We start from the raw sequence: 20,014 nt of genomic DNA on the forward strand, positions 1-20,014 counted from the left end.
AGTGGGCAGAAGCAGAGCCCCTGGCAGCGATCACTTCAAAAAGAGTCCTCGACTTCATGGTCAAAAGCATTATCTACCGATTCGGGCTACCAAAGAAGATCGTGTCAGATAATGGAATGCAGTTCGATAGCGACCTCTTCACCAAATTCTGTGAAAGGCACGACATTGTTAAAGGCTTCTCCTCCGTGGCCTATCCCCAGGCCAATGGGCAGGTCGAGGCCGTCAATAAGACGCTAAAGGCAAGCCTTAAGAAAATATTGGACGAAGCCAAGGGAGTCTGGCCAGAACAGCTCCCCTAGGTACTGTGGGCATAGCGGACCTCGCATCGAACGCCGATGGGTCATACTCCTTTCTCCCTGGATTTCGGGAGTGAGGCAGTCCTTCCTGTCGAAGTAAAGGTAGCCTCGCATAGAGTCCAGGCATTTGACCAAGACCGCAATGACGAATTACTATGCGCATCCCTCGACCTGATTGACGAAAGACGAGAGGATTCACAGCTACAGCTCACGCATTATCAATAAAAGATCACTCGTTATTTCAACTCAAAGGTCAGGAAACGCACCTTTAGCGTTTGCAACCTGGTCCTCAGAAGAGTCTTCCTAGCCAGTAAAGATCCCAAGGACGGAGTATTAGGATCGAACTGGGAAGGGCCCTACCAGATAACCGAGGTCATAAAAGAAGGAACCTATAAGCTAGCTCGGCTCAATGGAGAAGCAGTCCCAAGGACTTGGAACGCTATACACTTGAAGAAATATTACCAATAATATCTTTTTAAGGCTTAATCGGCAAATCCATCTTTTGTTTATTAAGTAATAAGAGCTAATCTTTTACATTATTGTATATGTTTGTGGGTGTAAACTCAAGCAACCATGAAAGACCCTTTCCTGCTTACTTGGGGGGCATATATCCTGGATATAACCAGGTCCTAAAACTTAGAAGTTAGTTCAAATTAATTGATCGATGTTTTTCTTAAAAAGCACAAGATATCGATAAAGAATTGACGCGAACTAAGTTTTCAAATTAATATCTTGGATATAACCAAGTCCTAAAACATAGAAGTTAGTTCAAATTGATTGATCGATGTTTTTCTTAAAAAGCACGAGATATCGATAAAGAATTGACGCGAACTAAGTTTATTAAATTAATATCCTGGATATAACCAGGTCCAAAAATTTAGATGTCAGTTCAAATTGATTGATTGATGTTTTTCTTAAAAAGCACGAAATATCGATAAAGAATTGACGCGAACTAAATTTTTAAATTAATATCCTGGATATAACCAGGTTCGAAAGCTTAGAAGTTTGTTCAGATTGATTGATCGATGTTTTTCTTAAAAAGCACGAGATATCGATAGAGAATTGACGCGAACTAAGTTTTCATATTAATATCCTGGATACAACCAGGTCCTAGATCTTAGAAGTTGGTTCAAATTGATTAACATGTTTTTTCCTAAAAATCATAAGATGTCAATCACAACCAACAGAAACTAAGTTCTCACCAGATGCATTAAAGAGAAGTAACAGTAAGGTCGAGGCAAAAATATGTAAATAGATTGAAATAAATCCAAGGAAATCAATTGTTTTGAGGATAAAAAACCTCATAATATAAAGTTACAAATGAAAATAAAAAAGAGGAGCAAAAATCCTAAGCCCCGCCAGGCTGCTCCGATGAAGTCACCCCCTCGGCATCTTGCTCGGTTGCGGTGGAAGTCTCCCCGGTCTTGGAGAGTGCCTCTTGTTGAAGGCGAGCTTTGAACTTCTCCAGGAAGGACTCCCACACGTCTGGCCCCAGAAAGGAGAAGTCACCATCCGGGTTGAAGACCCAGCAATGGTATAGCATGGCCTCCATGGAAGAGCTGGAGGATGCCCTCTCCGCCACAAGAGCAGCCTTGGCTTCTTCAAGCCCCACCTTCGCGGCATCTAGGGCGACCTTGATAGCCTCGACCTCCAGCAGTTTGGTCCGGGATGCCTCTAGCTCGGCCTGCACAGTCGCCAGGGCAGCTTTTGCATCTTGCTCCCGTTGCTGAGAGGACGCAAGGACGGCCTGGACAGCCTGATGCTCGCCCCTGATCTCTGCAAGCCTAGCCCTGGACCGAGATATGCTCCGGTGGAGGGCCAAAACCGCCTGCAAGATGAAAAGATGTGAGGCGAGTGCCTTAGAAATTAAGCAGAAAGAACTAGTGGTAAAGCGAACTTACCGTGAGGGTCATCCCCAGTGAAGACTCCATCACGTTCTCGGGGCTCCTCGTCTCGATCTCCCGTAAGTCACTGGGGGTGGCGTTGCAATAATGATCCACCGTATAGCTCGCGGTTTCGTAAACCGTCCCTCCAAAGGCATCAGGGATTTTCTCCAGGGCCTGAGTATTAACCGGGATGCGTACAGTGGGAGCTGGAGCTGCCAAGGTCCCGGTTGAAACCTCCTTTTCCCGACCAGGTACAGGAGGTCGCGGGGGAGGTGGAGCCATCTTCTGTACTGCAGGAGGGGGTGGAGGCACTTTCTTCATGACAGAGGGACCCTGGTTTTTCCCTTTGGTCGGGGACTTGGAGGTAGTCCCGACAGCTTTCTTCGCCAACCGGAGCCTCTTCACCAAGGGCCCAGACGGCTCGGAGGAAGGGTTTCCCCCCTAGAACATAGATCGCAGATCGTTACCCCCGGGCTGCGACATTTCCTCACCTGAAACAAGGACAATAAGTCGTCAGTACACATGTAAAAATATATGATTGTAGAAGCTAAAGTATGTATTGAAAAAGGGTCCTACCCTCCGAGCTAGAGGAGGAATTTATTGTCATGACCTCCGGCCCTGGGGATTCTACGGGGGAGTCTAAGATGATGACTTCACGGGTGAGAAGAGGCTCTGGGTCCGGATCCGCCTTAGGACTAGACTCCTCTACATACTGCCTAAGACCCGGAGCTACTACACCCTCCAGAAGGGAGGGCCACGACCTAAGATTTGTCCCGTACTCCTCAAAAAAGGCCAACCTAAAGGCCAGGGTATTATCTACTACTACAGTACCCCTAGGGCGGCCCATATCATAATGCAACACAAGCTGGTCAACACACTAGAGTAGAGTGATGTTGAGGTCTGGGTCGTTTTGGTGGTGGTGAACAAGTTGGCTGGGGTTAAACCAAGCAAGCCGTAGGTCGGCGGTGGCCCTGTCTAAGTCCCTAAATAAGTAAGGGTTACCTTGGCCGGAGGGGCCGGTTGCTGCCCCGGACTGGGTCCTCTCTGCATTGACTTCCTGGGCGACCTCCAGAGCCCGCATCTGGCGCACGAGGGGCACCTCGTCCTCCTCATCCTCGTCCTCATTCGTGGCCTCCTCCTCGGGGATGGGCGCCATCTCACGAGCAGCGGGGATGGTCCGCGGTCTCCTCAAGGCCAGAGTCTGGCTCGGGGAAATTAACTTACACGCCAGCATCGTCTCGTCAGACACGAGCTGGCAGTAATCTTTTTCACTTGGGGGGAACCCCGCCAAGGTTTCGTATTGACCCCCAAGGGTCACTGACTTAGCCGTCCTCGCGAAGATAGCTGCATGATAGTTTTTAAGTCAGCAGCGAATGGAAAGAGACTAGTCAGCGACAAGCTAGCGAGCTAAAGTTAAAGGGAACTTACGAGGATGGTTGAAGTAATGGTATTCGCAGTTGCGAAACCCCTTTGACATGAAGAATTGATCCTTGAAGTCATTGGGGTGGCTGGGTAGCTCGATGATCGCAGGCGAATTGGGAAAACGGGTCAGGTAGTAGAACCCGTCACCTCGCCCCCGTTGGTCCGGGCAAGCTTTGAGGCAAAAGAAGTAAAGGATGTCTGCCAGCGTGGGGACCTCCCATTCCTGCTTCAGGAACAAATACTTCAACCCCGCTAACAAACGGTAGGAGTTAGGGGGGAGCTAGAAGGGGGCCAGCTTCACGTAATTTAAAAAATTCGTGAAGTACTGGTCTAGTGGAAGAAAGGCCCCAGCCTTGAGATGCTCATCGCTCCAGGTGGCGTACTCCTCGTCGAGCAGCGCGCAGCTCCACTTGCCCTCAAGGGGAGGTCGGGCATCCAGAGCACCCTACCTATCTCAATATTATGGGAAAGCATAATTTTGTTAACTTTCCCCTGGGTGGTGACCTTCGAGGCGATCCTCTCGGCCTCGAAAAATGCGTCGGGCCCCACCTGGACCTCCTTATCCACGGTGGGACCAAAGTTGGGGATCGGGGAGTCTGTGGCCACCTCTTTCCCTTTGCTGGCCTGCTGGGAAGACGAGCTGCCAGCATTCTTCTTGGATGCGCTCTTCTTGGGCGCCATCTGGTCGCCTAACGGACAAAGAAGAAAGTTTAGAAAAGGCGACCTAAGCATAAGAAAGAATCTAGCGTGAAGGGTTTCCTTTACGCGGGCTGAGGTAATCCCAGCCCGCGGCGAGTGAGAGCACGCGGTTCTATGAACACGCACCTGTGCTCCCAACGAGTCCCCGATTGCTCGGGATCCGTGTGTCAAGAGGGTCAGAATAATTTTTTCCTTGGAAGGAAAGTTTCGAAAGGCAAAACTGCCTGTGAAGCATGTCCCCTAAGCTACCTGGTTTTTGCACCCTAGAAACTTGTTGTTCCAAACAGGCATAAAAAAATTTTACCCAGAAAAGCACCCCAGAACTTTGTCCTATGAGTCATGTTCCTAAGCATCCTCTTTCCTACGGTCGATACCCCTTGGATAAAAGCCTACACACAAAATACCAGCAAAGAGAAACAAAAGACAAACACCCTACTGCATGCGTCTATGAAGAAAGTTTACCTAAGCAAGAGAGAGAAAACATTTAAGGCATGCAACAAACGGAGGACTTACAGAAATTTTTTGCTGTATGAAGGGTGAAAGGAGCGTCTGGGTTGAAGCCCTGTTGGAATTGCTAGTACCGGAGTCACGGAAGAGCCCTCGTGCCTGATCCTCTGGAACATTGGGAATAGTGACCGGAAGAAGGAAAGGGTTTTGAGACTGAGAAGAAAGAAGAAGAGGAGAAAAATTTCAAATAAAAGGGTGGCTCATGCGAAAGGTGGCCAGCCTTATATATACGTAAAAGGCCAAAGGATGAGGGCCGTTCGATTTTCTTGATGTAGGATACAAGGATCATTACACGAAAGACGAAACGACGGCCGAAGATAGGCTAGGCCATTTAATGCGGTTCTCGAAAGACGAACCGTCACCAATCATGATGCTCCACGTATTCGATACCAGCGTAATGGGCGGGATATGAAGAGTCCACAAAGAAGCCTAAAAGCCCCCACTGTGGCCCCAGGTGACATCACATGCCACGAGCAGGGGATTGGGGGGCAAATGTATGCCCTAAATATCCACAGGTTATTAGCGAGCTGGAAAAGGGCTTAATTCTATCAACCACGTGGAAGCCACCTACCCGGAGCTGCTGTTACGGGTCTCTACCTCTCTAGCTCGAGATAGCCAAAGGTTTAGTGAGTACTAAGGCATCGGGTCAGCAGTGTGGACACCACGAGCTGAGACTATATCAAGCTCGGGGAACGAGCTTGAGCTGACACCTTCGACTCTTTATAAAGTCAACCACGCAATGTAAACATGCATATATCAGACATCACATGTCTACTCCATTCCTGACTTCTCGGACACGCAGCATAAACGTGCGTGTTCAGACACCCCACGACTGGTTTGGGCCATGCGGCCCATTATCCCCCTTACCTATTGATTAGACCACACTTCATTGTCAAGTTTTAGGAATTAATCATGAATGTCGCAGAAGTGACATGATGGGTAAGAAGGTCACGGGATGACCTCATTTGCCAACACCCAGGTGTCCTCTCCCTATAAATATGGAGACCCTGGGAGTTGCAAGGGGTTGGTTGGTTGGCTTCTAATTTGTAAAGAAATACCCTGTAAAGACTATCAGAGAGATATCAATAATATTAACTGGTGGACTAGAAGGATTTTAACCTTTGAACCACCTAAAAAAAAAGCATCCGCGTTATAATTTTCCTTTGAGATCATTCATCTATTACGGTTCATCATTTAGCACTATTCCCTCTCCTTATTCATATAATTATCCGTTGCCGAAGAACCGCGTCAACATAATTAAATCCTTAAATAAACATGCACACGATAAGTGTCATGATCTTATTAATTCTATCTAAACCTTATAGTATAATAAATGACATCTTTATAATCAGCTATATAATCAAACCTTATGTTATAATTAATATTCTTAAACTATAGGTTAAACTTAAAAAATCTATGAGTGCTGCTACGAGTGTTCAACTAAGTCTCGGCTTGAACCAAAATCCACAGTAACTATCATACTATAACTACTACTACTACTACTACTATCTAACTAGCTAAGTAAAATTCTAGGACTCTACATAAAATTTTGTCAATATAACCAAACTTCCACCAGTTATATGTAATTAATTAATTACATTTGAATTTGGAACTCATATAATTGGGAGCAGTTTGATTAATTTAGTAAAATTATATCAATTAAATATATATATGAATATAAAATACAGGGAACCAAATATGTACGATTTCAAAGTACAGGGTACTAAAAAGATACTTTACAAAAACACAAGGTACCAAATTGTTACCTACCCGCTGATATATCTACTACTAATTCTACTATGTTAGTCCTTATTCCTAAGAAATCCAATGCTAGTTATCTGAAAGAATTTAGACCTACTAGTCTTTGCTCTACTTTGTATAAAATTATTTCTAGAGTTTTAGTTAATCGTCTTAAGAAAATTATGTGTAACCTAATCTCTGTTTCTCAAATGGTTTTTCTTCATGAGCGAATAATTTTTGATAATGTTCTAATTGCCCAAAAACTAATTCATGCCATTAATCATAGGAAAATGGGTCAGTCAGGTTGGGCGGCTCTTAAATTGGAGATGGCCAAAGCTTTTAACAGAGCCGAAAGGGGATTTCTTAGAGTATGTTATGCATGATTTTATCTTTCCTAATGCGTTTATATCTTTAATTATGACTTGTATTTCTACTGTTTCTATAAGTTTTTGCTTAAATAGTCAGGTTTTTGGTCATATTACTCCTTCTAGAGGAATTCGTCAAGGTGATCCTCTTTCTCCTTATCTCTTCCTTTTATGTTATGAAGGTTTGTCCTCAGTTTTGCGTCTAAAAGGACAAGATGGTTTATTACATGGTATTAAAATTTCTAGGAATGCTCCTTCCATATCTCATCTTTTGTTTGCAGATGATAGCACTCTTTATTCTAAAGTAGACTATGTCTCTTCTAGTGTTATTAAAGTTGCTTTAGGAATTCATCATAGAGCTTTTGGTCAGCTAATTAATCTCACTAAACCTTATGTTCTTTTTTCTCCAAATACTAATATTCACGGTTCAGAACGTTAGGTCAATATAATAAACCCTTTATTAGTAAATATTTAGGTCTTCCTCAATGTTTTGGTCAGTCTAAGAAACTTTCTTTTAACTATATTTTGGATAAGGTTAAGTCCTTTTTTGAATACTTGGAATAAGAGTTGTTTCTCTAGTTGGAAGTCTAACTTACAATAGGTTGTTGCTTTATCATCAATAGAGGTTGAGTATATGGTTGCTACAGAAGTCACTAAAGAGGCAATTTGGCTTAGAGGACTAACTGAAGAACTGGACTTTAAGTAAGATGATATCACAATGCATTGTGATAATCAAAGTGCCCCACATCTTATGAAGAACCCCATGTTCCATGAGAGGTCTAAACATATAGACATCAAGTTACACTTTATTAGAGATATAATCTTGTCTAAGAAAGTATTTGTCAAGAAGATCAACACTCATGACAATCCTGCTGATATCCTCACCAAAAGTGTTACTGCAGAAAGTTTAGACATTGTCTAAACTTATTAAGTGTTGAAAATTGCTAAGTCTCTTGTTGAGACTCATTCATTGGAATTAGAGAACAATTTTTCGATTTTGAAGGCTCTTGTAGATTTGATCAAGTGAACTAAACTAGATGGAATTTGTGAGTTTTAGATCTAAAAAAAGCAAAAAAAAAAAAAAACTAAAAACTAAAAAATCTTATACACAAGTGTTCAAAATCCATAAATTAACGTCTTAGGTCAATATTTCTTTCAATTTAAGTTTTGAAATTGATTTTTCATCATTAAAATAAAAAAAAAATGAAAATATAGCTTCAATGAGGTGCTACAATGGTGATGAGAGGTGGGGGCATCAATGGTGTTGGCAGTTGTGGTAGTGTCGTAATGATAGAGAATGAGAGAGGGATTGAGAGAGTTTGAGAACAACTTGAAAGAGACCGAAAATGAGTTGTTAATGAGAGAGATACATTTGTTTAAAAGATAACTGGTGACATGGAATTATAAAAAAATTTCACATACTAAAAAATTACTCAATGCTAAGAAACACAAATTAGTAAGTTTTCCTAATAATATGGGTTGGAGTCGTTTTGATTTATCATGTAGTTTTGAATTTTTATTTATTTATTCAATTTTTTTTTTTGTAATTTATTTAATATTTTTTAAGTTATGTATTTTGTACTCTTTACAAAACAAAAACAAAAAAAGAATGTATTTAATTTATGGAACATGAAAAAGATAGGGAGGAAAGGAAGGCGGCCTTATCTACATCCATAGCTGAAATAGAGTACTGAAAATACAGAGAGAGAGAGAGAGAGAGAGAGAGAGAGGTGAAGCGAAGCGAAGAGAAGAAAGATGTTGAGCTCCATATCCATAGTCTCACCTTCAACTGTCACATTCTGTCCGAAGCTTCTCTCTCCAATCCCTAAGTCCTCCTTCTTCAATACTCTCCGAATTCAGCCCATCTGCGTTTCCCCCATTTCTACAAAGGCTTCTTCTTCGTCTGTGGTCATGATGGCCAAGAGAGATGAGGAACTCAAAGAAATCAGAGCCAAATCCACCGAACAAATTAATGACGAGATTATTGACCTCAAGGGTGATCTTCTCATGCTTCGTCTCCAGAAATCTGCTCGGAATGAGTTCAAGGCCAGCGAGTTCCGTCGCATGCGCAAAAAGGTCTCACCTTTTCTTTCTATATAACTCTCTCGCTTCTATTTGGGTCAATGGGTTTAATCTAGTTTTGAAGCCTTATCTTTACTGTTCGGAATAATCTTTATCTCATGATTTACTGATAACATATAAGTATAACGTTACAGATTGAGCATTCGCATTTCGTGTTATACATGTACTTAGAATGTATTTGGAGGGGTTCAGTTGAAAAATCCCGTGTTAATGACATAGGCCAATGTATATGAAACCTTATGTGACGTTCTACTTTCTTTGTTACTAAAGTAATACAGAAGTATACAAGTGAGTATATGAGTGCCTAAACCATGTACAACAACACAGTGATGCCGATTTACCAAATAAAAGCTCATGACTATTATAAATAGCACAGGAGAAGATATATGGTCAATTTTTTTGAGTTGTTGATGCCTAATTGTTGGGCGGTTCCATGAACAAGAGCGTTGGAAGTATGTGTAGCCTCCTTATGGACATTTGCTTGTATAGTGATGCTTTAGAAGTAAGGTAAGACTGATGTGATTCAATCTTTATTGCACAAAGATTCAAGACCTAAATCTTGTCACCTGAGGCTGAGGGTAACTTTTGGAATTATTTGATGGTAAATCAGAAGTTCTCAGCTGACATCAAATTGCTGCGCTAAGCTTGTAGTTGTGTTACTTGTTGTACATGATCTATAAATTTTTTATGTAAATGCTTTAACATTAGTTTATGTTGCATCCTGTGCGATGGCTTTTCACCATCATACATAACACACCGGACGCATCCCTATCACCTTCTCATTGAGGAGTTTAGTTAGTGTATGTTGCTTCTACTGGTTGTTCTCCAGGAAGTTCCAACTGGTATTTAGGGAAGGTGATTTGCTTTGTTGAGATATTAGATTATGTTTTTGATGTAATTATAATTATTAGTATTATTATTACTTTTTTTTGGATGAGGAAATGAGTGGTCTTGTGTAGTCTTTTCTTTTTGGCCACAGAGGGTTATAACAGAAACATTACAGTGATGAAAATTTATGTTGGGTTGAAGAATAATGATCTCCTCTTGAGCTTATATGAAAATCTCTAGACTATCACTTGACATGTTAATTATACTTCCATTTACCGCTGCTTTATGGTACCATTGAATTTCTAAAGCTTATTCTGACCCTTCACTAGATATTTATTTTTCTACTAAGTTTTTGTTTAATGGCGTACTGATTATGCAAAGGTGGTTATGTCAAATAGATTGCTCGCATGCTTACTGTCCGAAGGGAAAGAGAACTGGAGGAGGGAATAAATAAGAGATTGTCCCGAAAGCTAGACCGGCAATGGAAGAAAAGCATTGTTGTAAGACCAGCTCCATCGTTGAAGAAGTTTAGAGAGGAAGAAGCAGCTCAAAAAGCTGCGGAATCTTCTTAGACCATTTGTTTTCAGCGATTACAATGTAGAATATCAATGAGGAAAAGACCATAATAGATTCATGGTTTGTATTGTTCAAATTCCTATTCCAGACCAGTTTTGTATAAAACGTTCTGTTCTTTGGTAGCGCTAATTGATGCTGTTTATTTTTTTCTTTCACCCAACCCCAGTTGATAGTTTCCTTTGCATTTTCTATGTAAACACACTACACCAAAATGTTTCATAGAAATACGAAGTCCTTAAAAATTAAGGGAACGTGTTTGTGTGGCTGTTAGATGATGAACTATGTGTTCCCGTGCTTTCTTCATAAAGATTATCTATGTGTTGATAAGGATGTCAATTTCACCGCGTGATCCAATCTAAATGGGGCGGTTTTTCATCACTTTAAGTGGTACAGGGCACTAGGCGGGAACTCCCCGCTTAAATGGGCAGGAATAGTATTGAGTGCTCTGCCCCAACCCTACCCCGCGATTATGTATATATGTTGGATATTTATTATATATATTAATACTAACAAGATTATTTAATAATTATTAAAGAAAATAAATCTTATAGTTTTCTAAAATTAGTTATTATCTATATATATATATCAACGAAAGTTTTTGAGAGGAGATGTGACACCTATAATTTTCTAAGGTTATTTTCTCTAAATTTGAGTTTTATTTGTATATGTTAAATAATAATTTTATTTGAAAAAAATAAATCATTGTGAGTCATATAGTTGTAGGCTATAAATAAAATATATTTTTTCATTCAATTTGATTTTTCAACCAATTAATATTTTTTATGGGTGATTGATTAATAAAATATTTCCAATTAATACTAATTTTTAATTTATTAAATTTATATCAATATTAAAAGGGAAATTTGAGAAATGATGCATGGGGTCCTATAACAAAATTATTCTAGCCTATGTGAACATAACACTTTTATGCTAGTATTCCCATTGTTTCCTAAAATGCCCCTAACATATGAAGGACCCTCACCCAAGTTCCTCATTCTAATTCCATGATCAAAATAAAAATAAAAAATAAAAACAAGGCAGCCACCAAGATTGAATTGATCCGGTCGAGCTTTTGAGGTTGTGTTTTGGAGAAGATTGAATCGTATTAAGACAAAATAACACTTTGGGTTTCGGATCTAGAGGCAAAAAAATAATGGGTAAGTATATTTTCTGTAAATGTAGTGATTAAACTTGTTTATTTACATTGCTTTAACTATTTCGAACATATTTGTGTCTGCATTTTGGATTTTTTTTAGTGTTTCACGGTCGGATTAGAACTGAACTTTTTAGGGTTTTTTTTTTTCTGGGTTCTTTGTCTGCCTTGATGAGTATCGATGAAACTTGACATGCCTTGATTTAGGTTAGGAATGGACCCCCTCGATTAACCTCGATTGTCCTCGATGGACCTCGATAGGGACCCGAAGTGTCCTATAGATGACCACCTCGATTAACCTCGATGGACCTCGATATGTAGACAAAATTTCCCATACTTGGCCACATCGATTAGCCTTGATTGTCCTCGATGAACCTCGATAGGGACCCAGAGTGTCCTATAGATGACCACCTCGATTAACCTCGATGTACCTTGATATGCAGACAAAATTTCCCATACTTGGCCACCTCGATTAGCCTCGATTGTCCTCAATGGACTTCAATAGGGACTCGAAGTGTCCTATAAATGACAACCTCGATTAACCTCGATGGTCCTCAATATGTAGACAAAATTTCCCATACTTGGTCACCTTGATTAGACTCGACGATCCTCGATGGACCTTGACAGAACTCGATTAAAATCTATGGAACTTGATATTTTGTAGTTTTTTTATGTTATTAAATTTTTGACCTTTTTTTTTTGTTTTTTTGTCAATACAGATGCAATTGTTTCTAAATTTGTTTCATACAATGGTGTTTGGGAACTGGAATATAAGGATTGGATTTTTCCAAGATGCTGAAAATCAAGTTCTCCCTTTGGAGAAGAGTGTGACGTACGAGGAACTGATTGAGATTTTTTATGATGAACTTGGAGTGGATAAATGTGTGTGTGACTTGTAACTTGAGGTCCCGTACACATGCCTCTCACAACCCTTCAAACCTACCGTTATGAAAAATGATAGGCATGTTCGTGCATTCATTGGCTTAGCATCGAAATCTGTTGAGAAGACGATTCCTCTGTGTGTAACATTAGTTTAGAAGGATTGTTTAGATAATGTTTCGGCCTCTCCCAGCATTAATAAAAAAGTTCGATTTGAAGAGAACATTTCTCCCCCATGTCATGATTTCACGGGAACTCAAAGTGAGGTTGGGACATTTGTTCCAGAGACAAATCTAGATGTTATTGTCCATGATGATATCTCTGTTAGACGTCTGCCACATGTTCCTGACACAGTAGAGTACGATCCCTATAGCTACGATCCTTATGTCAACGAAAATCTGGTTCCTGATGCAGCAGTAGTTGATGGGCCAGATATTAGGGCAGATTTTCCAATGCAAAGTTAAGATGTTATGGTAGTTGAGAAGCATAGAAGAGAAGATCGGCAAACACCTGGGACCAACATTACTTATGCTTTGGAGGTTGTGTTCCCAGATGCCTACCATGGTGCTTGTTACCACCACATATGTATGAATGTGGTGGAAAAATTAAAAATAAACCACTGTCAAGAAATCATGGGGTGTGAAACGTACGTGTAACGTCCTCCTAATCCCGGACCGTTACATTGTGTAATTTAAATAGTGCTCAATTCTCTAAATGAGTAATTTGTGCTTAAATCGTGTAATTAAGACCAACCACAGGTTTAGGTACTAAAATTTTTAGTAAAAAATCAACCATATCATTAAAAGAGTTTTACTTTCATACATGGGATCCCAACATAGTTCAAAACGGTTACAAACCCAAAAATGTATACAAAAGCCGACCTAGGCGGAAAAATCAGGGTCCAACCCTAGTTCCAACTGATAACCTCGGTCGTGGTGGACGAGCATGTTGCATATGTACACTCTGCCCCTGAAGCTCTCCAACACATGGTTGGTCCAGATTTTCCTTTCCTTTACTTGCACCATTTAACACCCATGAGCAAAGGCTCATCAAGAAAATATAATCATGCTTATAAGCAGTACATTATCAAATCATAGATTCATAATTAGCATGCCTAGCAGTAATAACCCTACTCATGCATGCAATCAATCTAGATAAGTGAATATAGAGTCACACTAGGGCCTATTGCCCAATCTCTCATATAACTAGCCGTAGAGCTGCCCAAGAAAGTCTGATGCTTAACATTCTAGACAACCTTAGGGCCGTTCAAGCGTATATCTCGCTTCCGGGTTGGCTTAACCCTATCAGCCAGCATTAACCACGCTATTGCCGCCCTCGACTCCTAAGCCTAGCCTTTAAACTCTCGACTCATAAGCCAAGTCCCTTAACCTTCAACTAATAAGTCGAGCTTTTAACCTTCGACTGATAAGTCGAGTCTTTTAACCTTAAACTAATAAGTCGAGTCTTTTAACCTTTGATTGATAAGTCGAGTCTTTTTAACCTTCGACTGATAAGTCCAGTATTTAGAACCGGCTATGCCCTTGACTATTAAGCCAATCTCTTCATCAGATAACGCAGATAAATCTTCAGCTTATAAGTTGAGCTTCCCAATCAGATATACAGACAAGCAGTTATTACATAACATAGGTAAACACAATGAATTTAATATTTTTAATAAAACATTCTCAACATAATATTCATCCTGTACTATAACCAGGCCAAGCCCTAAACATAGACTGGATGCAGTTTTCTTACCTCAGGTCCGAGTGCAATGTATAATAAGAACGACCCTTGAGCACGATCCCGGTCCCGAGCCCCTAGCGGTAACCTAGTCACAACCATAATATAGAATCCCATCAATAACGATTGAATAAAGGCTTCTGAACCGAGTCCTAGCCTCTGAGACATCAAATTCTACAAAATCGAGTAGTAGAATCGATCCCAAGCCCTTAGGTTTGAGTTTTTGCCACTCAAGACTTGACTTGGACAATTCTGCCTATGCGCGCTGCGGCGCCCCCTTACGGATCGCGATGCACCTCAAGTTAGAAGCCTCCCCCTGCAAAATCCCAGGGACATGCATTGTGACTCAACCCTAAAGGGTCACAGTGTGCCTATGAAAAATAGAGAACCCTAGGGCCCTGGGTTCACGCAGGTCGCAGCATCCCAAGAATATGGCCGCGACGCGACCCTACGAACCCAATTTTCCCAACTTTTTCCTCAAGCCAATTTCTACACAAATCCATCCAAATAGATCTCAAAACCATAATTTAATCCCCCAAACATCATCAACACTTTAATACCAACAAAACCCAGCCCTAAACTCACTCAAAATCATACCAAAACACAAAATCAACACCTTGAACCACAAAGAAAGAAGAGAGAGAGAGAGAGGAGAACGACTGAGAGAGAGAAGAGAGCTGCTGAGAGTTACGTGTTGTGTTTTTTGTTTTGGTGTAGCGTACTTAGAGTTCAAGGAACTCTAAGTAAATCCTGAGGCTCAAGGTTCCAAAAATGTCCTCGAGGGTAAAATGGTCAAAATTCCTGGAATTTCCCTCCTAATCTCACTAACACCAAATATATCCCCAAATATTTACTTCCATTACACGATATCCCGGTAATGTACTAAATACCCAAAATACCCCTTGACTCACCCCGAGTCGGATATTTGGTCTCGTTGTAACTTTTTCGCTTAACTTGCTCCCTAGGATCGCCTCGTGCCAAGTAACCCAATTATAGTCACATAATAATGTGGTCTCACACATATATGCACATTTATTCCAAATATACACATAACAGGCCAAATTATGCAAATTGCCATTCTAAGAAACGAGCCCATATACATATTAAATAAACCTAAACATGCATATCTAGACATAATATAATATAACTCACAAAATCATATAATGATGCACACATATATCACATAAACACTTATTCCATAATTAAATCACATATATTACAAAATTTTCCATCCTGGCCCCCTAATCAAGGCCCTAAGCCTTATTAGGTAATTTGAGACATTACAAGATAAGGCTTAGAGCCTTGATTAGGGGCCAGGATGGAAAATTATGGAAATTATATGATTATGTGATATATATGTGTGTATCATTATATGATTATATGAGTTATATTATAATATGACTTGATATGCATGTTTAGGTGTATTAAATATGCATGTGGGCCAATTTCTGATTAAAAGGGCAATTTTCTTAATTTGGCCTGTGATGAGTATATTTGGTATATATGTGATATATGTGTGAGACCACATTATTATGTGGATATATTTGGGTTACTCGGCACGAGATGATCCTAGGGAGCAAGCTAGTGGGAAAGTCACAACGGGACCAATACTTGACTCGAGGGAGTGAAGGGTTATATTGGGTATTTAGTACATTACCGGGTTATTGGGTAATGGATTTGATGATATATTTGGAGTTAGTGAGATCGAGAGGGAATTCTGGGAATTTTGACTATTTTACCCTCAGGGGCGTTTTTGGGTACCCCGAGCATTGGTATTTGCTTAAGGTTACTTAAGCTTGAAGTAACCTGACAGAATAAATAAAAGAACGTACAATTTTTTCTCTCTCTCGTTCTCTGATTTGGTGTTCGTGAGCATTTTCAAAGGAAACTCAAGTTTTAGGACCCGGATTCAAGCAAGGTTAGTCATAACGATTTTAGGGAATATTATAAGCTTTTTAGTCAGAGGATTTAACTGGGAAACGACTTAACTAGAAGTAATCTAAGCTTTAAGTTTTAAGTTTTTGAGTTTTTAAGCTTTTGATTGGATTTTTTTTTCGTTTTGATGAGTTTTTGAATTGTTTGGGACTTGGGTTTTGATGGTTTTGGGCGATGGAGTTGATTGGGAACTTTGTTTTTGGGATTTGGATATGTTTGGGTAGGTTTATGGAGGGGTTTGAGATGGAAAAAATGGAGAAAATGGCTGGGTTCGAGGTCGAACCGTGACCCTGTTCTTGGGCGTCGCGACCCGTGTGAACCCAGGACTAGGAGACGTTTCTGCCTAAGAGGCGCGCTGTGACTCTTAGGGGCAAGTCGTGGCCCGCGTCTCCTTCCAGCTAGGGGGAGGCTGTTTTTCTGGGAGGCACGCCGTAATCCCCAGGGTCAAGTCGCGACCCGCCTGGTTACATATGGCCACCTTAGGTTTTAATGATGGGATTTGAAACCTAAAGGCTCGGGATCGAATCTACTACCCGGTTTGGTAGAATTTGAGGTCTCGGAGGCTAGGACTTAGTCCAGAAGCCTTTATTTAATAATTTTTTATGGGATTCTATATCATGGTTGTGACTAGGTTATCGCTAGGGGCTCGGAACCGCATCATGCTCGAGGGTCGTTATTTGGTAACCTGTGCTTGGACTAAAGGTAAGAAAATTGCACCTAGTATGTGATGCATGTGATTATGGCATGGCCTTAATGTTGAATATAATATTGATTAGAGCTTGGGTCTCTGTAAATGTGCATGATTATGATTATGCTTGTGATTCCCGAATTGTTGAACAGGAACATGAATAGGGCATGAACGCCTAAGTATGTGCATGATTATGATTATGATTGTGATTGTTGATTAAGCATGTTGAATGCTTTGTATCTGGATATTGGATATATGATGAATGCATGTGAGTATTATATAATTGAGAAAAGCATTGACTTATTAGTCAAGATCGACAATAGCACTGAGCGCTGGTCGAAAAGCATTGACTTATTAGTCAAGGTCGACAATAGCGTTGAGCGCTGGTCGAAAAGCATTGACTTATTAGTCAAGGTTAGCAATAGCATTGAGCGCTGGTTGTAAAGCATTGACTTATTAGTCAAGGATGACAATAGCGCGCTGAGCGCTAGTCATTATGGTTATGCTTAACCAGGAGCGCATCATATGTGTAACATCCCAAAAATGCTAATAGGACTTAGTGTCTTCATTAGCATGCCGGGAGGGCATAATTGGATATATGCGTGATTGATTGATTTAATTCATGAGTATGTGGCATGCATGATATTGATGGTGAGAACTCTTCAACCAAGTTAAGTTAGAAAAATAGAAATGTAGAAATTATCAAAAGAAAAAATTCAAAGCTCTAATTGGAAACTCAAAGAACACTTGCAGAAGGAAAATGGTGAAATGAATTTGTATTTCTTATGGTGTAGTGCTACAGTGTTTTTTCCAACCCCCCTCCAAGTGGAAGTGGGATTTCTTTTATAGTGGGCTCTAATGGCCCCTGATACATGATGGTCCAAGGGACCAGATGGTACATGAGTACACTAGCAGGAGAGTGGTTTCAGGGGTAGTGGTGTCGACTCCAGTACATGGTCTGAATTCGTGGGGATGTATCCACTACTTACTAAGTATGAGTGTCAGAGGTTGTCTGGTGTGGACCGTAGCAAGTACTTCACTTGTACGGCCACTACTTGTCTGACAGGGGCTCGGCGTCCGTACTCCTTCTAACTTGGTGTGAATCGCTACGAGGCACCTCCAATGTACCCTTATTGGTGTATTGGAGAGATCCATGATTTTACCTCCTGTTGGACTTATGGTCAGAGTGGTGTCCAGTAGGGGGCGTCAATCTTAAGGGGCGAGATAAAACCCCTCTTGTGAGGCCAATTTTGGGGAGGTGACCCCTAGTGGTGCGGATGAGGCCTGGCAGGGTTGAGTGCACCAAGAGGTTGTGTGATGCAAGCCTTCACGAGATGCCTCCAATGAGGCGTGGTGGTTGGGCACGAGGCCCTCGCGAGACGCCCCTCGTGAGGTGAAGCATCTACATGGCACGCCCTTTGCGAGATGCCTCCAATGAGGCATGGTGGTTGGGCACGAGGCACGAGGCCCTCGCGAGACGCTCCTCGCGAGGCGAAGCATCCAGGTGGCACGCCCTTCGCGAGACACTGGGGGCGAGACGCTGGGGGTGAGGCGCTGGGCGCGAGACGCTGGGCGCGTGTGACGCTGGTCGCGCGAGGCCCCTCCTCCACCTGGGCATGCGCGAGGCGCTGGCCTCCGCGAGGCCCCTCAACCACCTGGGCACGCGTGGGGCGCGCGAGGCGCTGGTCTCCGCGAGGCCCCTCGGCCACCTAGGCACGCATGGGGCGCGCAAGGCGCTGACCTCCGCGAGGCCCCTCGGCCACCTGGGCACGCGCAGGGCGCACGAGGCGCTGGCCTCCGCGAGGCCCCTCGGCCACCTGGGCACGCGCGAGGCGCTGGTCTCCGCGAGGCCCCTCGGCCGCCTAGGCATGATACGCTCCTTCCCATGCGGCGTGAGATGATGGTCCTGCCATGGTGCATGGATGCAAGGCATGCCAAGGTTAGCCTCATGTACATATCCGCGGGATGATTATGGCCCGAGGGCCTCGCGGCACAGACATTCATGGGACCTTAGCATGTGCCTTGGACCTTTTACAGGCATGAAATTTTGAGCATCCACACTTGCCCCCCAATCTAGGAGAGGACCTTTAGGTGCTCTGGTAGACTCTTCTCTTTGATTCTTATAAATAGGCTTTCATGCTAAGCCTATTATTTACACTTCATCTCCTTAGCTTAGTGGCATTTAGATCCTTGATCTTTTCAAGATGTAAGGTGTTCAATCCCCCACAACCTCACTTTTGCTATTTTTCTTTTTTGAGTTCATTTCTTGTATGTCTATATCTATGCAGGTATTTGAGGACTAAAACACTTTTTTCCTTTGTTTTTGCAGACGCGTACTTTTAGCCACTTGCCTCTATTTGACCGTGACGGCGCTTTTGGCCCTTGAGCTCCTTGTGACCACGTCAGCACCCAATTTTACTTGCTTAAGGTATACTTTCTTTCTCCCTTATGTTTATTTGGTCCACATTAGCACCACTCGGGATGGGGTACTTTGGCCTGAGCTTGTCGTGAGTTAGCCTTGATGCATGCCCCTTTATTCCTACCCCGTAGTGGGTCATTTAGAGCGTTTGTACCTAGAGTTTTTGAGCCCATTCCTTTGCGTTTTGTAGCAATCCTCCCATTTATACGTGAACCCTTTTTTCTTTCGGGACGAGGTCTCATGGCAAGTGAAGGTTCGTTCGGCATTCCTCCGGGGGTCGAGTTTGTGGACTTGTCTTCAGACTCAGAGTCCCCTGAGGAAAATCCTTACCATGACCATAACACCTTAAGGCAGGCCCGTATTCGTCATCTTGAGCACATGGCTGAACTTAGGCGTAAAATTTGGGTGGTAGAGAGCGAAATTGACTCGGTGTTGAGAGGAGACAGAGTACCTTTCCCTCCTGACCTTAGTGACCATGTAGCGAACCTTAGGGTGACCCTTTTAGATTTGCAGGGGGAGTTGGAGTTTATGGAGGGACATCTTCCGCCTGAGCCTCCTAGCCCATCCTTGCCTAATGACTGTCATGGGGCCGCTCCTGCTTCTCTTTAGCCCTTATTTTCGATCTACCCTAGCTTAGCGCTTCCATAGCCGGTGCCCCGGTGGAAGACTCATGCTAGGAAGAGAAAATGGAGGGTAAAGTGTTCTGTCTCCTCCTCACCTTTTTCTTTTGGTTTTGCAGATATGTCGAAGAGAGGACGACGACAGGTGTCTGTTAATGACCGGGATGATGCCCCCCTAT

General features: G+C 42.1%; 1 protein-coding gene across 1 annotated transcript; it reads left to right on the top strand.

The window, feature by feature from the left end:
• The first annotated feature begins 8,549 nt into the window (after window positions 1-8,549).
• LOC133805491 (large ribosomal subunit protein uL29c) lies at window positions 8,550-10,561 on the top strand. The gene is made up of 2 exons (XM_062243679.1): window positions 8,550-8,991; window positions 10,224-10,561. The coding sequence occupies exons 1-2, from the start codon at window positions 8,671-8,673 to the stop codon at window positions 10,395-10,397; spliced, it is 495 nt and encodes a 164-aa protein (XP_062099663.1). The 5' UTR covers window positions 8,550-8,670; the 3' UTR covers window positions 10,398-10,561.
• The last annotated feature ends 9,453 nt before the right edge of the window (window positions 10,562-20,014 follow it).

The sequence above is a fragment of the Humulus lupulus genome, chromosome 1 (assembly GCF_963169125.1).
Source record: "Humulus lupulus chromosome 1, drHumLupu1.1, whole genome shotgun sequence".
Lineage (NCBI taxonomy): Eukaryota > Viridiplantae > Streptophyta > Magnoliopsida > Rosales > Cannabaceae > Humulus > Humulus lupulus.